Source organism: Protopterus annectens, chromosome 10.part0, assembly GCF_019279795.1.
Source record: "Protopterus annectens isolate FY-2018-M chromosome 10.part0, PAN1.0, whole genome shotgun sequence".
Lineage (NCBI taxonomy): Eukaryota > Metazoa > Chordata > Ceratodontiformes > Protopteridae > Protopterus > Protopterus annectens.
Genome location: NC_056744.1, coordinates 716,733,502 through 716,758,099, shown reverse-complemented (window position 1 = coordinate 716,758,099; position 24,598 = coordinate 716,733,502). Strand labels below are relative to the sequence as shown.

The 24,598-nt window shown below is 38.4% G+C and overlaps 1 protein-coding gene across 1 annotated transcript in view; it reads left to right on the top strand.

Moving 5' to 3' along the window:
• Window positions 1-24,598, top strand: part of KANK4 (KN motif and ankyrin repeat domains 4) — a 419,388-nt gene that overhangs the window by 198,172 nt on the left and 196,618 nt on the right. Inside the window, exon 4 of the mRNA XM_044085543.1 lies at window positions 344-592. Coding sequence (XP_043941478.1) covers window positions 344-592 — 249 coding nt within the window. The remainder of the gene's footprint in view (window positions 1-343; window positions 593-24,598) is intronic.

Here is a 24,598-nt window from a genome sequence, read left to right as displayed (position 1 = left end):
AATTTGACTGCCCTTTTCCACACTCTTGTGTGACCATGGAGTTGGTGGGTATAAATCAGGTAGGATTCTCTCCTCACATAGAAGTGTGAAGGGGTCTTGATCTTGAAAAAAAAAACAATTAGTTTTGATCAGTTGAAAGTTTTCAGTTGAATTGATTTGCAGGAATGACGCCAATTAAAATTGTCATCAGCAACTTGATATGAATCTATTTATTCTGCATGCTTTTTGAGCCTCGCCCATCTCTGAATAGATATTTTTATGATTGTAATTTTGTTTGTATTATTGTTTATATTCATTTAACTGCTCTGAGCAGAAAATAATAAAAGTGAATTTCTTCATGTAGTTATGAAACCACATCAAGTGAAGATTCATCATCTGATGAGGATTTAGAAGAAGATGCTGCTGATTTGGAAGACAAGTGGAGCAAATTGGCAGAATGCCCAGCAGAGTGCCCTCCTAAATGCCCACCAGAAGCCATCAGTGAGGGTCTGCCAGCAGTGTTGAGTGGCTCTGAGAGTGTGAAAAATGAAGACAACGAATTACAGAAAGTTGAAGATAATACAACAACCGAGTCAGTAGAGGAGTCTGAAAGGTAATGTGCCTCAGTAATGTAAGTCTTCAAGGGTGCTGAAATATGTATAGCAAATACTTTGTCAACATGACAAAAGCACATAAGTACCTCAGAGAAGTGTTCTTCATTAACAAATCATGAACTCTGAATGCATCCCAATATGAACTTCTTTGTCCCCCTGTTCATGCTTTCGTCATCAATTTTTTTAGTGGTCAGAAATGAGAATTTGAATCTCATGGGGTATTAGCAAATGTATTCAGTGATTATTTAAAAGTAATGAATGGTGAACATGTATGGTACAAAAAAGGAATTAAGGAAAACATTTATTTGCATCCGATACTAAACTGTATAGCAACTAAGTTTGAGTAATAACATCTCAGTCATGTTATGTCATATATGACCATATTACATTTTAATGAATACCATTAACAAAACTACTCCCTTCAACACCCAGCTCAGAAGTCTCAGCTGCAAGAATACACATATGGATACTTTTCTATGTTATCTCTTTATGCCAAACTTATTTTCCTTTTCCATATGTCACTTTCCTTGTCAAAATAAGCTATTAGTGGTTCCTGTTTCATTTGGAAAAAGACATTTGTTCCTCTGTTTATTCAGAATTATAGCTCTTTTTGTCTGTGGCCTTGTTCACTTTGTCCTTGTATAATCCCTCTTTAATTTATTCAACATGTTCCTGTTTAACTTAATCACACTAGTTTAGTTTTAATTGCATTCGCCTTAAGTACTTTTTATATAAAATGTAATCTTTAAATTGCCTTTAAAGAAGCATATCTTCAATGTAAAGTATTTTTTGCCAAGGATGTAACTGTGATAGGAGAATAAAAAGTGACTGCATACATTCATATTCTCATAAATAGGTGAATACATAAAAAGTAATGGTACTTCTATTTAATTAATAAAGGTATTCATTTTGCAGCACTGTGTAGCAAAAGAATACATAATTTAAATACTGTTATTATTCATTAATTTACTCTTTCTGTGTGTACCCCCTTTATTCAGTTTGACGCTATGAGGAACTGAAACCTCGATCAGCACTTTTTATGCAAAATTTCAAATGTATTTTAAGGTTTAGGAATTAGGACATTCTTAACTGTGGAACTACATGATTCAAGGGTAAGAAGAATAGGAAAACAAAAAGCAGCTTAGAACTTTATTGATGGTTGTCTTAGTGCATGTGGGAAAGGATAGTACAGGATCAAGGATAACAACACCTAAGTATCTGTCGGAATCCATGAATTAAATGAGGTTAGTAAGAGAGCTAACAGTCCGTAGAGAGGGAATAGTAGATAATCTTTGGTTTGTCTCAAAAATTATGGACATAGATTTAGAAAAAGTGAACAAAAGTTTGGTAGATGCATAAGAGCATAGACAGCAGATACCTTTCCTTTCTGCATTTCATGGTTACATTGAGACACCTTCTTGCTTACTGAATAAATAGCTACCATCCAGAAACTTGAGAAAATCCCTGAAAATTCTTCATTAATAGCCACTCATGAGGATCAGTTTCAGAAAAGAAGAGACAGCACCTCATGTGACAAGTCAGCTTTCAGAACCAGTACTTTATAGGTGTAAGACAAATTAAATTTAACTGGTACTTTTCAACCATCTGCACAAGCCTTGGCTCCTTTCCAAGAAACATAATGACATTCCATTTTCTGAGAACTAGTTTCGATTGCCCTAGTCTATCTGCTGTCAGTCTAGTCCTTTCCTGCTTGCTACTGGTTTGGCATTGTACCTAACCACTGTCCTTTGTCTTGTGGATGGTCACCCCACACAATAACACCATGGAACTTTTTCAGACAGAGCCCAGCTGTGCTACATGGGTCATCTAGCCATCATGTCCTCACTAGTAGCCATCACACGAACAGACCTGGCTTCAGGACAATGGTCACATAGAAAATTAGGTATAACATTTTCATATGGCATCTATCATAGGAATTGGTGAGAAAAAGGACTGGAAGTGACTCTTGAAAACAGAAAGGGTTAGGCTGAGTATATGTAGAAACAAGAGGATTTAAATTGATGCATACAACATTCTCAGATTCTTTAAATGTACCATCAAAATGAGCCTGCATGGGGACATTCTGAAAGATCATTTGTGTAGTTGCATTGTCAGACCAATTTTTCACTGGTGACCTTACCAGCATCATCTGTTGAACTGCAGGAAGTGTGTTCTAGAAAAAGGTGGACCTTTTTCAAGATCTTTTATTATGCAAAAGTGAGACCACTCTGTTAGCTACGATTATCTTTATTAGTTTGCATAATTGCAGTTAAAAATTATTGGTAGACTAGAAAGAGTAGAATGAGATAAAGGGGCAGAGGCCCCATAGAAAATTAAGTACAAAACTGTATCATGACATTTATCATGGAAATTGGTAAGAAAGGGGCCTGGAAGCGAGTCATGAGAACTGGAAAGGTTAAAGTGGGTATGTGTGGAAACAAGCTGATCTAACCCATCAAAGGAGGCAGAATGGTTTATCTTGCGGAAAGTGCATTGCCAGTTCAAGTTAAAGTCACTTAATAAGAGGAAGTATATTTTAGAAGACCATAAGCATATATCTTTAAGTAGGAAGTTAAAGAAGTAAGGAAGGAAGGTTAATGGGAGGTTGATAAACAGAGACAATATAAAGATTAATTTTATGACCTAGAGTGATTTTGGATAGAGGCATTGCGTGATCCATTAAATAAGGTTGTCTTTTGCTCTTTTATTACCACTTATAATTTAAATAGTGTAGAAATTTATGGCATTACAGAAAAAATTGGGGTTTGATTGTTGCCGACAAAGATATTGACGATCAGTTGGAAGTACACTCCTATGTTATATAGGAAAGATTCCAATTTGAAGAATATTTTTGCACAATCCATTACCAGTAAAACTAATGGTAAGATGGCAAAGTGCGGGGCATGCCATCAATGTCAACATGTTAACTGTGTGTCAGGGGTTTAAGCAGGGAATAAATATATCCCTATTTCAGGCCGATACTCTTGTTATACCCAAAGAATTGCATCAATTGCTAGTTGTATGAATTGTCCAGGATTTTACGATGGCAAAACTGCACGTAAATTAAGCCAATAAATTTATGAGCATATATGAAGTAAATAAAAAGGAAGTAACTAATGCTTTGTATAAGCCTATTAGTCAGTTTCCTGGACATGAGTTTAAATTTGCTATTTTAGAACAAGTATTGAAGAGCCTGAGACGTGGGCCGTGGAAAATATTATTGGAACAACATTGAGTTATGGTGGCAGGTTTATTTGCGTGCAACCAAACCCTCCTGGCATTAATGACATTATTTCATTCATCAACCTTGTAAAGGTGGAATCTTTTGACAGCATGTATTTTACATTATTTTTATACTCTTGAATGTGATTTTGGTGTGATTCAATATTGAATTATCACTGTTTAGTTGGATTAAGTCTTTATATATTATGTGAGTTGCTATTATTTTAAATGGATTGGTAGCATTGTTTTTAACCATATTGGTTACATTGTATCTTTAAGGTTTCGGGTTTGAACATGATCTTATGTTATAAAAGGGGGTCACATGATGTTTTTTGAAATTTTATCTGAAGAAGTTCAATATTATTTGAACAAAAGCACTTATTTTATCATTGTGCCATGTCTGTATTTAGTGTTTGTAATAAATTACCCTTTTGGTTTATCATTTCACATTGCTGTGGTGCATTTTTGATTTTGGATACAATTCAAATGGTATCCGAATCTTCAGACACAAAGGGGGCATAGTTATACTGTAGATAATTATGGATAAGGTGCAGGGAACCTTCATCTTCTTTAGGGGCAAGGTGCCCACACCTGTGGGAAAAATCACTAATTAGGTAGAGAATGAAGAGATTGCTCTATTTTAACCATGTTAAATCTGTAGAAACAATTTCTGGTGTATGCAAGATTGTTCAGGTCTCCTGAGATCTCATTGTACTATTCATGTTTCTGCTGTTAAAATTATTGATGTTAAGATGTTTAGAGTGAGGAGGTTTTAAGGGAGGTTTTGGAGTGAAGTATTAGCTGGAACAGCTGAGCCTGCTACTGTGACAGGGTCAACTTCAGCATTGTCTGATTCCAAAACCCTGGAGAGAAGGCAACAGGAGTAAGAGAGAAGGTGTTTGAAGATATTGTATAAAGCACAAGAGAAGTTGGAGTGGAGCAGTGAGAAAAAGGATAAAGGTGACGATTATATTAGTGAATATGATGAGTTTGTGATGCAGAGAATGATATAAAATTAGAAAGAGAGAGAGATGGTTTGTTAATTGTTAGATTGCACAAATGTTGTTAAAAGTGGTCATGAAAAGAAGTGTTTTCTTTAGGAGTAGGATGTGAAGTAAGATGCAGAGGGATGGGTGTGAGAAAACGGAGTAATTTTTGTAAATGAATGTGGTGGGAGAATAGCTTCAGATGAAGATGCTGATCTGGGATAGTAATAAGTAATTTGAGGCTAATGACTGATAATGGAAGAAGAAGAGTCTGTCTTAATATGCAGTGGACTGTAAGCTAATCATCTGTACACCATAATTGTCAGGTTCTTTCTAGATATATTAGATTAATATGTGAGATTAATAAGAATCAGCAGGCAAAGACATAATCTGTGCTTAAATATTGATGAATCCTATTTAAATGTTTAACTGTAGTACAGGAGAGCATTTTCTCAACTAGATACAGTTATGTGATCCTGACCACTTCATCTTCCAGAACATTTTTTTTTATTTCTAGCTGTGACATAGTGGTACATAACAAAAGTAAAATTCAATTAAACTGTGATTCATATTAAAGTGGTTTGTTGCTGTGTGGCACCAAATACAAGCATCCCCTAGCATAACATTGCCTGTAGCTGCTCAGATATGTTTCAGATATGCTTGACACCAATACTCCAAGAAAAGGACTGCACATTAAATTAGTGGAGCCATGTTATGGGGACACGAAGCATTAAGCAGAATCAGTGGAGGAGCTGCACTGGCAAGGTGTGTATAACCAAAGTGGGCAACGCCACAGAAAAAGCAGGCCAATGTGTCCATGCATAAGTGAGGCTATGTGCTCCCAAACACATAATGAAGCTTCACACTGCTGCAACATGTGCAATGTCAGATAGCCCACAAAATGCCACAACAGCAAAGTGATAAAACAGTTCATCACATGATTGTGAAGCACAGAGGATCAATAACAGCTAGAAGGGAGGGAATAGCAAACAGATGAAAACACACAAGGGTAACCATAGGTAGTGACAGTTGGTGGGAGAAGGCATATTGTTTTGTGGGTAAACCTTCATTTTTCATAAAAGAAGATGAAGGATAGATGACAAATGCAGTGGAATGGTTGTGAAAGGGATAGAAAGATAAAAGGTTGTAGACACAGTCAGGAGTAGCAGTGATGCAAAAACTGGGAACAACAGTGGATGGACACAAGCAAATGGAGGGTGGGCACTTGATGGTGGACAACGAATAATGTATAGGGAATGTTGTAGATGTCAGGGAAGCACATGAATGGAGGATAGGGCAGGGAATGCGACAGTAGCCCAGGGCCATGCTACACAGATGTTAGTCAGTCACATTAATAGCTAATATCATGTGCAGACTCTGCCCCTGGTGGCCCAGTGGTCAGGGCCTAACAGTCACATGACTAGACCAATCCATACAAGGAGGCTCACCACAGTGAGCACCCAGCATTTCTTCCTGCTAGAGAGCTGCTGAGTACTTGAAGGCTCAGATCTATACTGGAGTTTGATCTTTAATAATAGATGCATAACTGATGCTATTTCTTGTCTGTTGATTTCATGTAATTAACTACAAAATGACATTTCTGCTTTTGTGTCTAAGGTGATGTGGTTTCGCCCTTGTGGCATATGGTAACTGCCAGATACTGTAAGGCTGCAAGTAGTTGGCATTGCATGGCTCTGAATGGAATGCAATCAGTAGTTTCTCACGCAGGTGAGAGTTTCCAGTTGGTAGATTTTTTTTATTATTACTTTCTCAGTGATACGTTTGTTGACACAGCTGTATCCAGTTTCTGACTGTTTGCTTTGAAGGAGACACTTGTGCTGGCAGCTGGCTGTGTAACGTTGCAGATTCTGGTGCATTTGTTTATCATTTGATAAGAAATGTTATTGACATTATTAATAAAAAATGAACTTTTCACATGGAATAGTTAGCTGAGCATAATAGTAAGCCTTCAGAAATGCAGCTTACTTTTTCAAAGCCTTCTTACTTACTTAAGCATTCCATATGGAAATATTTATTTTAAATTATGGTTGCTTTATTAGAAAAAGTTGCATGACTGCATCATAAAGCATAGAATTATAATGTCACACTAGTTCCTGTAGTAATGAAATTATCAGCATAGCAGTGCATTATCACATGAAAAGGAATTGCTGAGCATCAGTCATGCCTGTGCAGTCACGAGCTTCCTGACATTGCAATAAAAGAAATACATTTCACTGTTGCTTTCCTTGTCTGTGTATAAAAGTGCTTGAGAAAGAGACTTAGAAAAACCACTAGTCTAGCTTCAGGAATGTGATTTATTGTACAGTTTAAGTAAGGCACAGCTTTCCAGTTTGGTGGTCTTACACAGCCAGGGTACTCCCACACTTGGATGAATGCAGTAGCTGAGTGGTTGGTTGTATATTCTGCTCTATATAAAAGGTCAGACATATAAAAGTAAGGAATTGGCCTGTGAAAGAAATCCATTGCTTATAGTAATCTAAGGAAGGAGCCCAAGCTCCAGGTACAGCACTGAATGGGGAATACTGATTATGCAACAAAAAGTGACAGCAAAAACAGATCATTCAAAAAATAAATAAATGATAAGATATAGAGGTTCTCATGAATGTGCTGTTAACAGTAAACTACAGTGTGGGTATCAGTTAACGTTCTAATGAACTAAAGCAGAGCTCTTGTGTACATGTGTGCGTAGGGGTGTCTATCTGTCTGCCTGTATATATTTATGTGTGTTGGTGGGAAGTAATATAATCAAAACTGAAAGCCTACATAAGGAAATATGAAAACCTGATGTGAAAAGCAGATTGTATGTTAAGACCTTCATACTAGAGGGGAAGAATTGAATCATTTTACAAATGTGGGAACCTCAAGGGACATAAGTCCAAGGCTTCCTTTCATCCAGTCTTACAGAGAGTTTATTAACGATGACTGTTTTGCTGACATTGGAAAAAGTCATAAACAAACAGGAAATATCCAAGTTCAGAAGGCATAGTTCATTAATACTCAAATTTAAACAAGTATTAAAACTTTAATGAGACATCTGTTATAGTACTTTTGGCGTAAGAGTGGCTGCACTGCTGCTTAGACAGGCAGTGAAGGATTACACATGCACTCACCTGACTGGCTGAATACTTTGTCCTGCATGATCAAAGATAGTCATAAGGAGTTTAGGTCTTGCAGTGACACCTTCCACTCCTTGCTACAGAACAGCTCTTCATTTGGACACCTCTGTACACTAGCACTTAGTAATAAGTTTAGAAAAAGTTGTACCATATGAATAGTAGCATTAATACTCTAGTGACAGCAAAGACATATGCACTGTAAGCTGGCTAGAAAATATTTCTATCATGGGGTTCATGTTCTAAAACTTCACACTGACATTGACTTAGCAGTGGCACTTGTGCCTTTATAAAGATGATTTGTATCACCATTTTAACACCAGGCTCACCATAAGTGGGGACATCCACCCCAACCCAGGCCCAAATCCATCCTCTCCAACACAAACTGCTCCAACACAATTGTCAGAACATAATACCCACACTATATTTATCCCTGGGAAAATCAACAACAGCAGCAAAACCAACCATCTTTTACTGCTGATTATTAATATTAGAAGTATCAAAAATAAAATACCTGAACTCCAGGCCACAATAGCACACTACTCCCCAGACATAGTTGCTTTAACAGGCACCTGGCTAAATAAAAACATAACTAACTCAGAAGTTCTCCCTACTGGCTACAGTATCATTAGACAAGACAGACCACTTCGTAAAGGGGGTGGAACTGCCTTACTGGATAAGTCCAACTTAACTTTACGTCAAATACCAAACTCCTTCCCCTCCCCCAATAATTGGGACATACTTATCTCACAACTTTATCTTCACCCTAAAAAGGTCATCACCACAATTGTGATCTATAATCCACCTGGTAATACACCTGCTAGCCTTGAAAGACGTCTTATCCTGATATTCTTCCACATACTCACAAGAAACCCTTATTCTGGGGGAATTCAACCTAGATTGGTTCACCTGTATATCAGAACCACCAAGTAATTTAATAAATCTCCATGGCTACCAGCAGCTAGTCCAAATTCCAACTAGATGTGATAAAAAATCTAAAAGGGAATCCATCCTTGACTGGGTCCTAACTAACAATCCCACATTGTACCCCCACACAGGCAGTCTCCCAGACACCTTAAGTGACCACATAATATATCTTATTACTGTTGATATATCTTATACGTAGTAGAACAAGCATATGCAAATCCACTAACTGTAAATCCACTAGAAACACAAAACATTTCTCTCCTGAGGTCCTCAATATTTTACTCTGTAACTGTGACTGGACCCCCTAAAAACCCTCCCACTTGACCAGGCTGTAGCATATTTCAACAAAACATTTCTACAACACCTAGACACTGTCGCTCCATTGCGCAAAATCAAGGTTAGAACCTCTACAAACTCCTATCTTAGTAAAGAAACCAAACAAATCCTCAAGTCCAGAGACACTGCCTTGCTTTACTATCAAAAAAAACAAAGAAACACAAAGCCTAATTAAGTACCAAGAACTGCACAACCATGCAAAAAAATGCATTAGGCTGGACAAAAAATCCTACTACATGACATTACAAACTAAATACCAACACAACCCCCCCAAAATTTTGGAAAAATGTAAACCAGCTACTAAAACCCACCCAAAAGGCTACCCCCAACCCAACCACCACAGACATCGAAACACAATTCAACTCCCACTTTGTGAACTCAGTTCTATCCTTAGTATCACAGGATAGTTCCAAACTCACTATCCCCCAACACAAATAACACTAATATAAGCTTTACCCTCAAAACTGTTTCCACCACTTCAATCAAAAGCATGCTTTCCAAACTAAAAACCTCATCAACAGCAGCCAACATACTCCCCAGCTATTCCTTGAAACTCAAAGCAGATGCTATTGCTATCCCAATCTCCACTGTCATAAGCAGATCAATTGTTGAAAACTATGTGCCCAAACTATGGAAAATATCCTGTGTTACACTGGGTTTCTATCAGCATATCGAACGTTGACAATATCGAATACGATATTGTCGACACGAGAATGCCGAAAGTGCAGAATATCGAACAGGTAAACGAAAATCTCCATAAGGGGACATTTCCATTTAGTACAATGTAGTGTTGCCTCGGAGTTGGTATATTTAAGTAGTGGGGGGTGTGGGAGGCACAGCCCCCCACGAGGGGGGTGCAGGGGGGTACCCCCCCCACCTACACCCTTTAGGGTTTTTTTTGTTTGTTTTTTTGTTTTTTTATATCGGCATTCGAAAATGTAATAGTTTGATCATTTCAGTTTGATATTTAGTGATTCAGACTATTACATTCTCGAAATGCTGATATAGACCCATTACACCCATAAGCTGGGCCTCCACTGAACTTAATAACCACAGACCCATTGCTATACTCTTCCCCCCTGGCCAAAATCCTAGAAAAATGCATCCATACCCAGGTGCTAAAATATCTCCTAGACAGCAACATCCTGTCACCTACTCAACATGGTTTTAGACCTGCCCATAGTACCACTACAGCCCTCCTCTGCTTCACAGACACAGTAAACCATCTCAAAAACGAAGACCTGCAGGTGTCAACTCTTCTTTTGGATATGCCCAAAGCATTTGACACAGTCTCGCACCAAATCCTGCTAAACAAACTAAACCAATATTACCTATCAAATTCCACTCTTACTTCATTCCAAAGCTACTTAACTGACAGGTACCAAGCTGTGACATGGGAAAATTCTCTCTCTCCTCAGCTGCCCATAACTATAGGAGTCCCACAGGGTTCTATCTTAGGACCACTACTATTCACAATCTTCACAAATGACCTCCATAACTCCACACAGCATGCATCTATCATTCAGTATGCAGATGATACTACCTTAATCTGTGCTGCACAAAATATTTCCACCCTCCTGCAAACAACTCAACTAGCATTCTCTGACATTGAAAACTGCCTTACCAAAGCCCAACTTATCCTCAGTCCAAAGAAAACTCAGCTTATGATTATAACCAGTTCTAACAAAAACACTGATAACAGTCAATTCACTATTTACTCCACAAATGCTACTCCAGTCGCTCCAGTGGCACAGGCTAGGCTATTGGGAATAACCATAGACTCCCACCTAAAATTTGATCTTTATTTCAACTTAACTATTAAAAAAGTACGTGTCAAACTGGGATTACTCTACCATATCAAACCATTTCTTACCAACAACACAAGATCAGCCATTGCTCACTCCCAACTTCTATCCACCCTACACTATGCATCTCCCATTCTGACTAATCTCAACAAAACTGAACTAAGCAAAATGGAAGCCTGCTATAACAGAATTGCCCACTTTGCTGCAAATTGCTCATATAGAAATCATCACTGTATTGCTTTGAGATAGCTCCACTGGATTGAACTGCCCAGCCTCCTAACCTACAATCAGCTCTGCCTCTTTCATTCTATCTATTACCTCCCCAATAAGTATCCTGCCCTCAAAAACCTAGTACAACATCACTCAGCCAAAAGACCTCTTAGATCAAGAAAACTACTACTAGAAGTCACCAACAGCTAGAATAGCTTTGGAGACACACTATATAGTAGTTCAGTGGCTACAAAAAGGGAACTCTCTCTCCACTAGCATACAAAACACATCGTCCAAAGCCTCCTTTAAAAACCTCATTAGGCAACATCTCAAGCAGGGTTGGCAGTGCCATGACTGCTCCCCAGGCTAGTGAAAGCGGATAAGGTACACATACTAAACATAGAGTTTTCACTTTTACTCACAAACACTGGCTATTGTACAATGTATTTACTGTACCTGTGTACTACGTTTGTATTCTACCTATGTTCCCAAATTTTAGCTGTACACCAGAAATCTATTAATTACCTTTATTTTTAAATTAATATTTTCTTGTTTGTTCTCTCCACTGTAACTGTTGATGTGCTGCATACCACTGTAAACACATGTCTATTGTAATTTGTGTGTATACTGATCATGTCTAAGTATCTGTAATTTTTCTGTGTGAAGCTTTTCTCCCTGGAACTCTTCTGAAAAAGCACCTTTTCGGCTCAGTCAGACACCCCCAGTTGACAAATGTAAAATAATAAATAAAAATAATAAAATTTCTGAGGTAACATCCTAAGGATGAGAAATTAGACTGAGGTCCATCTGTTTCATTTGGAGGTGGTGCCACTGCCGGACAAAAAGTATCCCTTTAAAATTAAAAATAAAAAAGCATTTGCCAGTGTCATGTGTTTACTTGTACAGCCTGATCAATATTATTTTGCCATGAAAAACTAATGATATAGTAACCTTTCAGGAGGTATATTGACTGTTGTTTTCAATGGAAGGTTTATTCTGATGCAATTAAGAATATCATAATGGCAAACTGGAAGTGGTGAATATAGTAACAGAGATAAAACAATTGGAACTGAGATCTTTAGAAAAGGTTAGGAGCAAACTACATAGGAAAAAAATGGGAATTGTGGGAAGAATACATACAGGGGAGGAATGAGGCCTAAAAGGCAGCAGGACTTAAATGAGCTATGTACTGTATGAGTGAGAAAAATTGGGTGGATTATAAGTGATGTATAATGTTTACAACTGGGAGTGTGTCAGTATGGTTTATGATGTAAAATGCTTGCAACTAGGATTATGTCAGTGTGGTTTATTTTCATTTATATAAATGTATGATTGCCTATGTAGTAAATGATGGTTTAACAAATATGTGTCTTGCTTAAAAAAAAGGTAGGAATTGAATAATTTATGTAATATTGCTTAGAATATATGATATATAACAGTATATGTGAAGTATAATGTTTGTTGTGTTAATATAGTTTGATTACTTTTATATTAATGTAAATTTGCCTATGTCACAAGTGATAATACAATAAAGGTGTTTGGGAAAAAAATAGTGTCATAATGGCAAAGGTAAGTAACAGGTAGTAAATTGCCATCTGTCCTCCAACAGTGCTTGAGGACATTCTGTACTGTGCTTTGCGGTAACAGAGAAGTAGCATAAAATAATTAAAAATAATTATAGAAAGCAATATTTAGCATTGTAATACTTTTCAAAAGTGGAGGCAAGAGTATTAAAAACTGCAGAAATGAGAATTTGACATTTTAAGTCAATAAAGCTGAAAATGAAATGACATGCAGCAAATATCCATGTACTGTGGCATATTACACTATGCCAGACTTAATATATTATTCAGAATACTCTAGAATGTTCTGTACTTGTGTTTGATTTTTAGTGTTACCAGTTTCAGCTTCAGACATGTTCTAAAAGCAATTCTGAGTATTTCAACTTTGTAATACGTTTAACACAATTTTGTACTTTCATCTTTTGCACAATTTTAAAATATCAGTGGCTTCTATACATTTTATTTTTTTTTGTATTCCTCCCCCCAGAATGTGCTTTACCATTATGCGGGTTTAGCATTACTCCTAAAGTGAAGTGTTTTAACATTTAATACTGAGTCTCTCAAACATTTGTCTTTGAATACTGTACTTTGTGTTTGTAAAGCAAACACCTTAACCATTAGGCCACCCTCCCAACCTTGTCAACTTACTTACAGAACTAGGTGTAAACCCCTTTATAACACACTTAATAGCTAGCTGGCTCACTGATAGGACCCAGGAGGTTAGAATCAGTGAGGTCACCTCCACAGAGAGGCCTGTCAACAATGGAGTCCCCCAGGGCTCTGTGCTAGGTCCACTCATCTTTGGCATCTGCTTCTTAGATGTCAAAGCCAATGTCAAAGGCCTCTAGCTAACCAGGTTTGCAGATGATTGCTAACCAGGTTTGCAGATGATTGCAAACCGAGAGCAATTATTGAATCCCACAAGATGAAAACACCCTTCAGAAAATGTCTACTAAAGACACATGCTTGGTCCCAAAAGCATGGCTTAAAACTCAATACTAAGAAATGTGTTATAGTACCTTTTGAGAATCTGCATCCCAGGTAACTATGTGATCAGTAAAACACACTTAAAAGTTGATTCCATCATTAGGGATCTGAGAACTCATGTAGATAGTACACATTAACTACGCTAATGTTCTTATGCGATATTCGCTGCTATCGGCTACCAGTGTTTGCGTTCCTGCATGTGGAATGAATATGCGCTATCATAAAATAGTTGTATGCCACTCTGCCTCTATTTAATGTTGAATAGTATTTAAATATATTCTGATTTACACACTGAAAAGCTAGAGGCTCTATTGCTATATTTTGGCTGAACTGTTATGGTTTATAAAGGATTCTTACTTTATATATCATTATTTTTTGCTATGTTTTGGTTGAATTGTCATTGTTAATAATGGGTTTTGCATTTTACAAGTGTACTTTTCTCCTATGCTAAAACTTTTTGTAATGTCTGCACTGGGGTGCATATTTTACTTGTGGTGTAAGGGAACTTGGGATTTTGTCAACGGCTACAGCTACCTGGGTTCGCGTTCCCGCTCTTGATACGGACATACTGTATTGGAATATCGGCTTGCACTCCTTGCTGAATAAATGCCTTACTGAAACTACAAATTGTCTTATATAAAGGAGTGAGGCTGAATAATAGCCCTATACTTTACTTGATGATTACGCTTGCATAACCTATAGAGAATAAATACTTTGCTTAATCTGCTATAGCGAGGCAGAATCACTAGTCCTCCCTCCCCACTTTACCGAAGAATATTTGCTGAATATTTCTGTACTGACAAACACTTTGGACAATTAGTGAAGCTGCACTGCTGCTTTCTTGCATGTTAATTACCCCCAAACTAATAGCGTCTTGACGATCTTGTTTCAGTAGCATTACTGTTGAAATGTGCACTCCTTGCAGTATGTAAAGGTCTCATTCTGACTTGCATTGTTTATTTGTACTAATGCTTCAATTGAAATCCTTTTGAATTTAAATATGCCTTGTTAATTTTGCACCCATGTTTTTTTTTCTTACCTTTACTTATGCTAATCTTTGCCCGCACTTGAACTACAGTCTCTGTTACTTGCTAATTGTACTTCCCCACTTAGAGTGGCGTTTATTTGGCATTATTCTGAGTGTTCCATATCTATCTACTGACTATTATACTGGAAATGTCTGTTTTTATTTTTTGTTAAAATTGTCTTTTGTTATATTGTCTCTGTAGAACAGTGATTTATTCTCTAAGATTTGAATATCAGTGCCTAGTATTTTGCTACTTAATGTGCCTAATCCACTGTTTACTTTACTTCTTGTTTCTCTCTACTTCTTTACCCAGCTGTCTAACCTGACTGTATTGTCCTCCAGTGGGAGTCTGCCCTGTCGCTGCTGACCAACGTCCTTCACCCACCATATCCTCTATTGTCCATTTACCTATACTGAGGAATTGAACTTTAACCTCCCTGTGCATCAGTCCCTCTAAGAAGAAACATAAAACTAAAGAAAGTACATGTTTCTAATACAACTGACTGTTCTAAATCCAGATCTGTTTAGATACTCTAGGTTTTTTTTTCTTTTATATACACTCCCTAGCTAGGTCGACCAGCAGCCAAAGCCTTTCCCTTAACTATTTGCTTGCCCTCTCCTCTTGTGTCCTCTGTTCTTTAAACATAACCCCTTCCCCTCCTTGTACTTCCCAAGCCCTGCTACCCTTCATAAGAAGCTACTCTTTGATATATAACTTTGTCCACTAGGTGGCGCCTTTCTCCTTGTCTTACCCCACTGACACAAAATACTTCCCTTAGACTTACAGTTTCTATACAAAATATTTGAACTGCTGCCCCTACATATTTTTCTTTCCTTTTACCTGTACCCTAATTCTCTTATTTCCCTGTCTACTATTCCTACTACTTAGGGCTTTACCTTCTACCCATCTCCAAACTTACCTTACCAAGTCAGCTCTCCACTGATAGTTTTTCTTTGGGCTCTCTCCTTCAGTGGCTCCCCTCACTCTTTCTCAAGCTTGCTGCTGATGATATCGCCATGCCCATTAGCATTCTCATCAATAGATCCATCCAGTAATCTAATGTTCCCAAACTATGGCGAGCTGCCTACATTCTGCCCCTTCATAAAGAAGGCAAAAATAATAGCATTTCTAACTTCCGCCCAATAGCCATTCTTTCCCCAATTTCAAAAGTCCTTGAAAAATGTATCCACCTGCAACTCATGCCCCACTTCTTCAATAACCAACTTCTCACACCTACTCAACATGGTTTCCATCCTGGCCACAGTACCATTACTGCTCTCCTCTCTTTCTTAGACATTGTCAACCATGCCCGTGACTCTGCAGATATTGTCTCCACTGTCCTCCTTGACCTTTCCAAGGCATTTGACACAATATCCCACACACTCCTTCTTAACCACCTTTCTAACCTCAATCTCTCCCTGGATTCCCTTTCTTGGTTCAAAAGTTATGTCTCAGATAGATCCTAAGCTGTGAAATGGCAAACAGGTACCTCTACCTACCTTCCTTCCTACCCCTTCCACAGGGTTCTATTCTTGGACCTATGCTCTTCAATTTCTTCATCAATGACTTTCACTCTGCAATTCCACACGCTCAAATTGTGCAATATGCAGACGACTCCACGTTAGTCTGCTCAACCTCTAGCCTTCCCGAGCTTCAGGCCAAGACCCAATTTGCTTTCACAACTACAGAGAATTGGATGCTTCAAAACCATCTCTCCCTAAATGCCAATAAATCCCATATCATTCTTTTCTCCCCCTCAAAAGCCCTCTCACTTGATAAACAATCTTTCAAGATCACCAGCCTCTCTCACTCCTCAATAAAAGTTCTTTCTTGTGCCAAACTACTTGGTGTTACCATTGATGAACATCTGAAATTTAATACTCATATTCAACTAAACATAATAAAAAAAAACACCAGAAGTTCAGCATGCTTTATAGAAATGCCCCCTTTCTATCATTAGCTACTAGACAAACCCTTGCCTCCACCTTCCTTTTACCTTCTCTATTGTATGGTGCTCCTCTTCTTACCAACCTCACAGCTTCTACCTCCTCAAAACTTGAAAGTTGCTACAACAAAATCGCCAAATTTGCTACTAACTTTAGGCATTCTACACACCATTGCATCTCCCTCCATAGTCTTAAATGGCTTAAACTCCCTAATCATCTTGACTACCTCCAACTTACTACTGCCCACAAACTAATTTTTAACCCCACTGCTTGCCCTACACTATCTAATATTTTGCCTTTCTACACTCCTCTCAGGCCCCTAAGATCAGCCCACCAAAATCTTCTTACAGTTTACAAACTTAAACGACCCCCTGGCAACCTACTACTTTCTTATACTATAGCAAAGAAATGGAACTCGCTTCCTCCCCTGCTAAGAATCACTACAAGCCCAGAAAAATTCAAATCTCTTCTCCACTCTCACCTCTCCCATAACTGGAAATGTAACTGTATACTTCCTACCTGGATCTTTTCACTTCCCCTTTTCAATCCTCTCCCTCCTGCCCCTCTTTCTTCCAACTCCTTTCTCCTGTCCCTCTTTCTTCCAACTCTATTTTTTTTCATCCCCCACCCTCTACTCTCTATCTTCTTCCCCCTGTATAAACTCTAAGTAAATACTTTTATACCTTCACTTCCCCAATGCTTATATCCCTCTTCTTGCAACTGTATCTTTTACCATTGCCGTAAAATGTATCTTTCACCTCAAACATAAAATGAAACTGTGTAGTTTTTTCTATGCTACAAATTTAATCTTTTTAAAAACTTTTATTTTTCTTGTTTGTAAATTGTTTAGTGTGCAATGTTTTGTAATATGGAGCTTTAAGTGTGCAATGTGTTTGTAAATTCGGAGCTTTTCTCCCCAGGCCTCCACTGAAAATGGGCTTTCGGGTCCAGTGGACATCCCCGGTTATCAAACTGGAAATAAATAAATAAATAGTAACATAGCCATCAACAGATGTGTCAAAGCTAGTAAGAAAATCCTTCTATGTTGCTCAACTTATAAGCGAGGACATGGCATCTAGGTCCAGACAGGTCATCATACCACTCTACTGTGCCCTCAACAGGCTCATTGAAGAGTATAATGCTTCTTTCAGTATGCACCTGACCAGACATGTTCAGCAACTGGAACATCCACAAAGGTTCCATACAAAAAGAATACAGGAAATAAACACAATTCCCTACGCTGATCACCTCAAAGCCCTGTCTCTTTACTCATACAGACTTCTGAGAGGTGGTCTTTGCCTGCTATACAGGGCATCTCTGGACCCCATTTTGATGAATCTTTTGCACATCCACAAAACAAACAGCATCAGAACTACTAGATTAAAATACCTAAATTTTCCTTGCAACATAAATGGGACATGTTGGAGAGACAGATATGTTTCTCAGAGAATTCCCACTTGCTGGAAGATGCTCCCCATCCATGTGAACCAGAGGTCCTCCCTAACCCTATTTAAGGGCAACTTGGACCAGTGGATGGGTAATTGGAAATTCAGCCCTGGTATGGCTCCCATGTCTGTGATGGATAGAAGCAGTCAATAAATCACCTGCTCCAAATCAAATGTTGTTGTTGTTCTTTTCCCAGTTAGGGGTCGCCACAGCAGAACTCCGGTCCCCTAATGATTGGCAGTAGATTTTTACAGTGCAGAGGTGCCAGCTCGACACCCAACCTTCACCAAAGGCACACCCATTCACGCATGTCTTTCTAACACCACTCGACCACGGTGAGGACATGCAGACTCCACACAGAAGGTGCTCTAGCTGAGAATCGAACAGGAGAACCTCTTGCTGTGAGGTGACAACACTACCGCTGCACTACTGTGGCTTCCGCTCCAAATCAAATGTAAATAATCAAATTTTTGGGTCACTTTTGGGTACATTGCTAGGTTTTTAAGGGTCTTAGTGTTTGTTAGCCTAGTATACACCTACGAACCTATGAACCTATTTCAGTTTGTCACTGTTAGACAGATAAAGGACAGCCCATTTCAACCCCTCACACACATGCCACTTTTGACGTTGTACACCTCAGGTATGTGTTCGTGAATAAATACAGTCACAGTAAAGTATTTTATCTTGCAGATGTCATAGATATACAGCACAGCTGATTGCCACTCCACCCAAAACAAAGAATGAACACACACGTATAGAAACACACATGCACACACAATGCAAGTTGTCTGACAGTGGCCCAGTTGAACATGACAGAATCACTTACAACTTAGTGTGGTCAAGAGGGGTTTCAGAAGAGTATCATTTAATTAAAAAAAAAATTAAAAGGGTGAAAAGAGAAATACAATTACATCTTGCTCCTAGTCTTTTTTTTCACAAGTGTCTGAATTTTTTCTCAGGATGCCTCAGGTACCAGCCATCTGAGGTAGTCTGAACCAATGGAAAACAGCTGCTTGCTGCTTCCTCTAGCAGCCCACCTAGCCAGATTTCCTTCAAGCTCCATCTCTGCCTCCCAATGTGTCAAGAAGACTAGTAACAAGGTGTAATCATCCTATCCTATATTGTTGCATCTGTCTTAAAGCTGGGCTATTTTGAAAACAGTTCAGAATTTCAGTATTCACACTGGATGAGTAAGCTGATCTTTTTTTCTCTGACAGAAATCCGAACTCTGTACCTGCATAGTAGCATTTGTGGAGTTCATTGCTGCTCATGCCTCAAGTTGTGAATCCCAAAACACAAATGTCAACTACTGATCATATAAAACAAAGTAAAACAAATAAATAAATAGTCAAGTATCATGACACCCCAAAATTACTATTATACTTATTTATATATAAAGACATAGTAGTAAATACTCTACATTTCTGATATAGAGCAAACAAAATGTGTTGTAAACAATTTGAGGCTTAAACTAACACTACTTCTAAAGCAACTCCCTTCATATTCTTTGAAAGAAAAATCTTTGAGTCAGAATCATAGCTAACTGAACTGGTACTCTCAACAGTCTCCAGAAAGCACCCCTTCATCCCAAAATGGGGGTAGAAAAAAAAGTTCTCCAAAGTTCATGACAAAAAAGTCCTCAGATCCCCCAGACTGTAGCAATGAGTATAAGCTAGATGTCCTTACATTCACCACTGCAGTATTCCTTACAAATGGGATTCCCTGTCATGAAGCCCACTGTCCGGATAGTTTACCAAAGTGTACCGTTGCTTTAAGGTACGTTGAATACCATATGCACACTCCTTGCATGGGGTAGGGCATAAAGGTGTCATTCAGGCATACCATCCTCAGAAATGATTGCCCCAGTAGGAACAGCAGTCCAAGGAAAACCAAGGAGAACCTGCACATCCAGGAAGGGAAAATGACCAGAGGTATGGAGGGAGGGAGTGAATACTGCAGCGGCAAAGGCAAGGACATCTACCATTATGGTGAGATTTTTACACAACTGTACTATGTCCTTACATTCACCGCTGCAGTATTCCTTACAAATGGGAGAGTGGCAAAGCTCAAGAAGAAACCTGGGAGGAGGAAGCAGCAGAGCCTCTAAGAAGCCATGAAGAATAGCAGCAGCAAAACCAGCTCGAGCCCTGAAGGTACCATCCGACTGGTAGTGTTTGGTAAAGGTATGCACAGAAGTCCAGGTAGCAGCTTCAAGAATAGAATTAGCACCTACGCCTTTGAAAAAAGCACCAGAAGAAGCCACAGCTCAAGTAGAATGACCCTTTACAGGAGAGAAAGGTTCTCGCCATGAAAAGTGTAACAAAAGGAAATAGCCTTTGAAATCCAAGTGGAAGTAGTTTGCTTGGAAACACCCAAACCTAAAGACCTAGGATGAAAGGAAGCAAATAACTGGTCAGATTTTCTTATAGCTTTAGTTTTATCCAAATAAAATCTGAGCTGTCTAAGCAGCTTATCTACAATTATCTTAATGTGTGTATGTGCTTTTAATCACAGGCTTTGGTCCAAAAAAAGGGCTAAGAACTTGCGGTCGTAAGCAGAGCCGCCTTAGTCCAACTGGCACCCAAGGTGAAAGGGCTCCATGGTGCCCCCCCACACACTGCCCCCATGCAGACACATCAGCTGCTGCCCCCCATCATGACTTAATCACACCATCCAGATTACTTTTTTCTTACCTTTTCTCACAGTCTGTCTTACTCTTAATTTTCCTGCCTTTATTCATTCATTCAACATATTCTAAGTAGGTATGACTGCACTCTAATAACTGTGGAGGAAACAACTGAAAGCCAGAGAACTGGGTGCTGCAAGTCCCCAGAGAAGCCATAAGGGTCCTAGATGCTTCTGAGGAGTTTTTATATTTTTTAAACAAGCTTTACATCCAGAGATGTTTTGTACATAAATCACTACTAAAGGAAGAAATTCAGTATTTGCTCTTCACCTTTGTTTTTTGATGAATCCTTTCAATACACCCTAAGTGACCAAGATTACACTGCAGTAACTGCAGCTAAAATAACAGCATTAAGCTATATGGGTTCTAGATCCTCTCTAGTGTTTTCTACAGTTTTCTTAAACAACCATTTCATGCAATGATGGCCTGAACCAAAATCATTATTAAGTGAAGCAATTCAGGCTTGATCTTCGGCTTTGTTTTTCTCAGAATAATTTAAACTCAGTTTAACTGACCAAGATTATAATTTAATAAGTGTGGTAGAAATCTGTACTAAGCTGTCATCTGAAGGCCACTAGGGCCCCAGAAGCCATAGGAGGTTCTAGATGCTTCTTAGGTGCATTTTACATTTTTTAAAACAAATTTTATATCCAGTGATGGCAGGAACAAAAATCAGGATTAAGTGAACAAATTCAATCTTGCTGTTCAACTTTGTTTTTTTTTCTGTGTCATTACAACACACCATGACTGTCTAAGACCGCACAGTAGCAACTAAATTACGCTGGAGGTCTAGGGGCTACTAGACACCCACAAGCCATGGGGTTGTAGATGCTCTGATGTGTATTTTAGAACTTTTTCCAAACTTTGGCTCCAGTGATGGTCTAAACAAAAGTCACGTATAAGGAAAAAAAATTCAATCTTGTTTATTTCAAGCGAAGAAATGCATTGTATCCAGGGCTTTGTGCTCAAAGCTGACAAAACAGCAATGTAGAATAAACAGAAAGGACAAATGCTTGTGATGATACATAAATCATATTTGGAAGTATCTGCCTGTCTACCCTGCCATAAAAAAGGTAGTCACTTTTGCCGCATCCCTGTCTGGTGTTAAATAGGAATAAAACTCAGAAGACAAATGTATTCATTTAACATTTGTTGACCAGGGAGAAAAGCTCCAGATGCATGTCTTTGGAATGTGGGAGGAAACCTACATGAATACAGGGAGGACATGCAACCTCCACACAGAAGGCACCCCAGCTGAGAATCGAACTAGAGAACCTCTTGCTGTGAGGAGGCAATGTTAACCACTGGACCACTGTGCCACACAAATGACTACAATCATAGATTTCAAGTTGTGCTGTCATACACACACACACACACACACACACACACACACACATATATATATATATATATATATATATATATATATATATATACAGCATGCCTCCTCACCCCTACCCACAAAATACAGCCAACTTCTGTTCAGTCTTCTTATGTCAGACATTGACAAAACACAAAACTGAAAAAAACAAATATAATTGATTTGCCCTCACATACATACATATACATTAAAATATTTCAAGTTGCTCCACACAAAACACACTAGCCCTGCAAAGCCAGAATAATAAAAAAAACAACAGCAGGCCAGGCAGCTAGTCATTTTCTTCCACAGACAGCCCCAGCAATTACAGTACTACATCTGTCATCCAAATCATTCAGTGCCCATTTAAGTAGTCCATCTTCCTTCTAACAAATGCACACTCATCCTGCAAAGCCAGATAGTGTCTGTTTAAAACTAAGCAAATGACAAGACAGTTAGTGATACTTCCATTCAGCCAAATCCAACCACCATTCAGCAGTTATAGCCACAATGTCTGATGGCCATGTAATTTATTTCATCTTTGCTTCTAAGAAACAAGTTGCCTCACATTAAAGTATTCCAAGTTGCTCCACAGAAATCACAAAGCCAGTAATATTGCAGAAAATATCTTGTTGATCTCTGCCAGCATCACTGTAAAAAATAATAATAATTCACTGTGTCTGTCATGCACTATTCCTGTCAACTGCCCAGAATTCTGCAGAATGTTCCTGAAGATTACAGTTTATCTGTAAAGCCAGACATAAGAGATTCCATCTTCTTATTTTATCAAAAAAACATCAGTCTTGACTGAACACCTCTGCCATGGCTTCAAATCTACATTTGAACATTGTGAGGTCTCTGCTCCACGAACTTGCAAAGGTCACATTTAATGTGGAGTTGCTTGTCTTGAATGGTAATGTCAAGTGGAACACCTCCTCCCTGGGGGTATCCATCACACCATGGGCAATGTTTTCTTCTAACAGGGATCCATATTTATTACTTTTTTAGGGGAAAGAAATTATATATTTTGTTGGTCTAAAAACAAATAAATGTGTAAAGAGCACTCCCTACAAGCACAGTGCCCTAGGCAACTGCCTAAATGACTTAGGCATGAGGCCATTCTTGTTCTTAAAACAGGTTAATTGTATTTGCAAGAGAGTCTCTATGTTTAATTAGATTAGATTAGATAAACTCTTGTGGTGTAGTGAAGATCACAACTGCAGTTTTACACACACACACACACACACACACACACACACACACACACACACACACACACACACAGTGGTATCACCATTAGAGCCGGAGCATAATAACATCTAAACTGATAATACACAAAAATTATCAATTATTAGTAGCACCCATCCACTGTATTGCCAAACTCCTAGTGTCGATAATCATTGAAAATGAATGCAGCCTGGCAGAAGCTCTGTATAGCAAAATGAACACTGCTTTTGTATGGTCTGGGGGAGCCATAACTATATTCCAGTAAGGGAATGAAATTAGTTGTTGAAGGTAATGAAATGCACATACGAAAAAGCTCTGTAAGCAGTTTAGATTTTGGCATGGAAAGCCTCGTTTTCAGTTTTCTGTTAATACATCACTTAAAGTAAATTGTTTTTAGGAAGTTATCAATAAGTTAGGATACTTAGATAGACTGATCTGTATTAGTGTGATACTAGAACTAGAATATTGTACTGCTGGTGCATGTGTTGCACCTTTCTGTTCCTGTTTAGTTGTGTATCTGTGCGCCTAATCATGGAACACTGAGAGGTAGCAGAGGACTGATGTAGCAAAGACATGGTCTAATGATACGTCACAGCAAACTGTCTGACCAAAGTGTGAGGGGTGAGCAGGGCAACAGATGCATGGCAGAAAATTAAATGTAATCCTCAGGATTAAGCTTATTTGTAATTGTGCGTTGCTTGAAAGTTAGCAGAATAAATGTTTCTGTCCATCAAAAAACACTGTTGACATTGTTTAAATAATGTCTTCAGGATTTTGCTTTGAACTGGGTATGTTGCTTCTGAAAATAAAGAATATACATTCACAGTTCAGGAATTACCACTACTGATGTACTAAGATATCTTCTTTGGCTTATGTTGCAATTAACTGGTGAGGGACATTGTCTGTGTCAGTCCTTCATCCTGTAGCACATTCAGCCCTGATGTTGGGAAACTCAGTAGATCTTGGGTACTAATTCCATACCAGGTACATTGATTCATACTTTAGTACTGATACTGCAGTACATTTGGAGGAAGGGAGGGGTTGTTGCAGCCCCATGAAGATATAATTTGGAAGAGCAATGTTCTACATGCCTGACCTGGATGCAGTTCAAGTGAATGTTAGAGATCCCATGACATTTGTTAA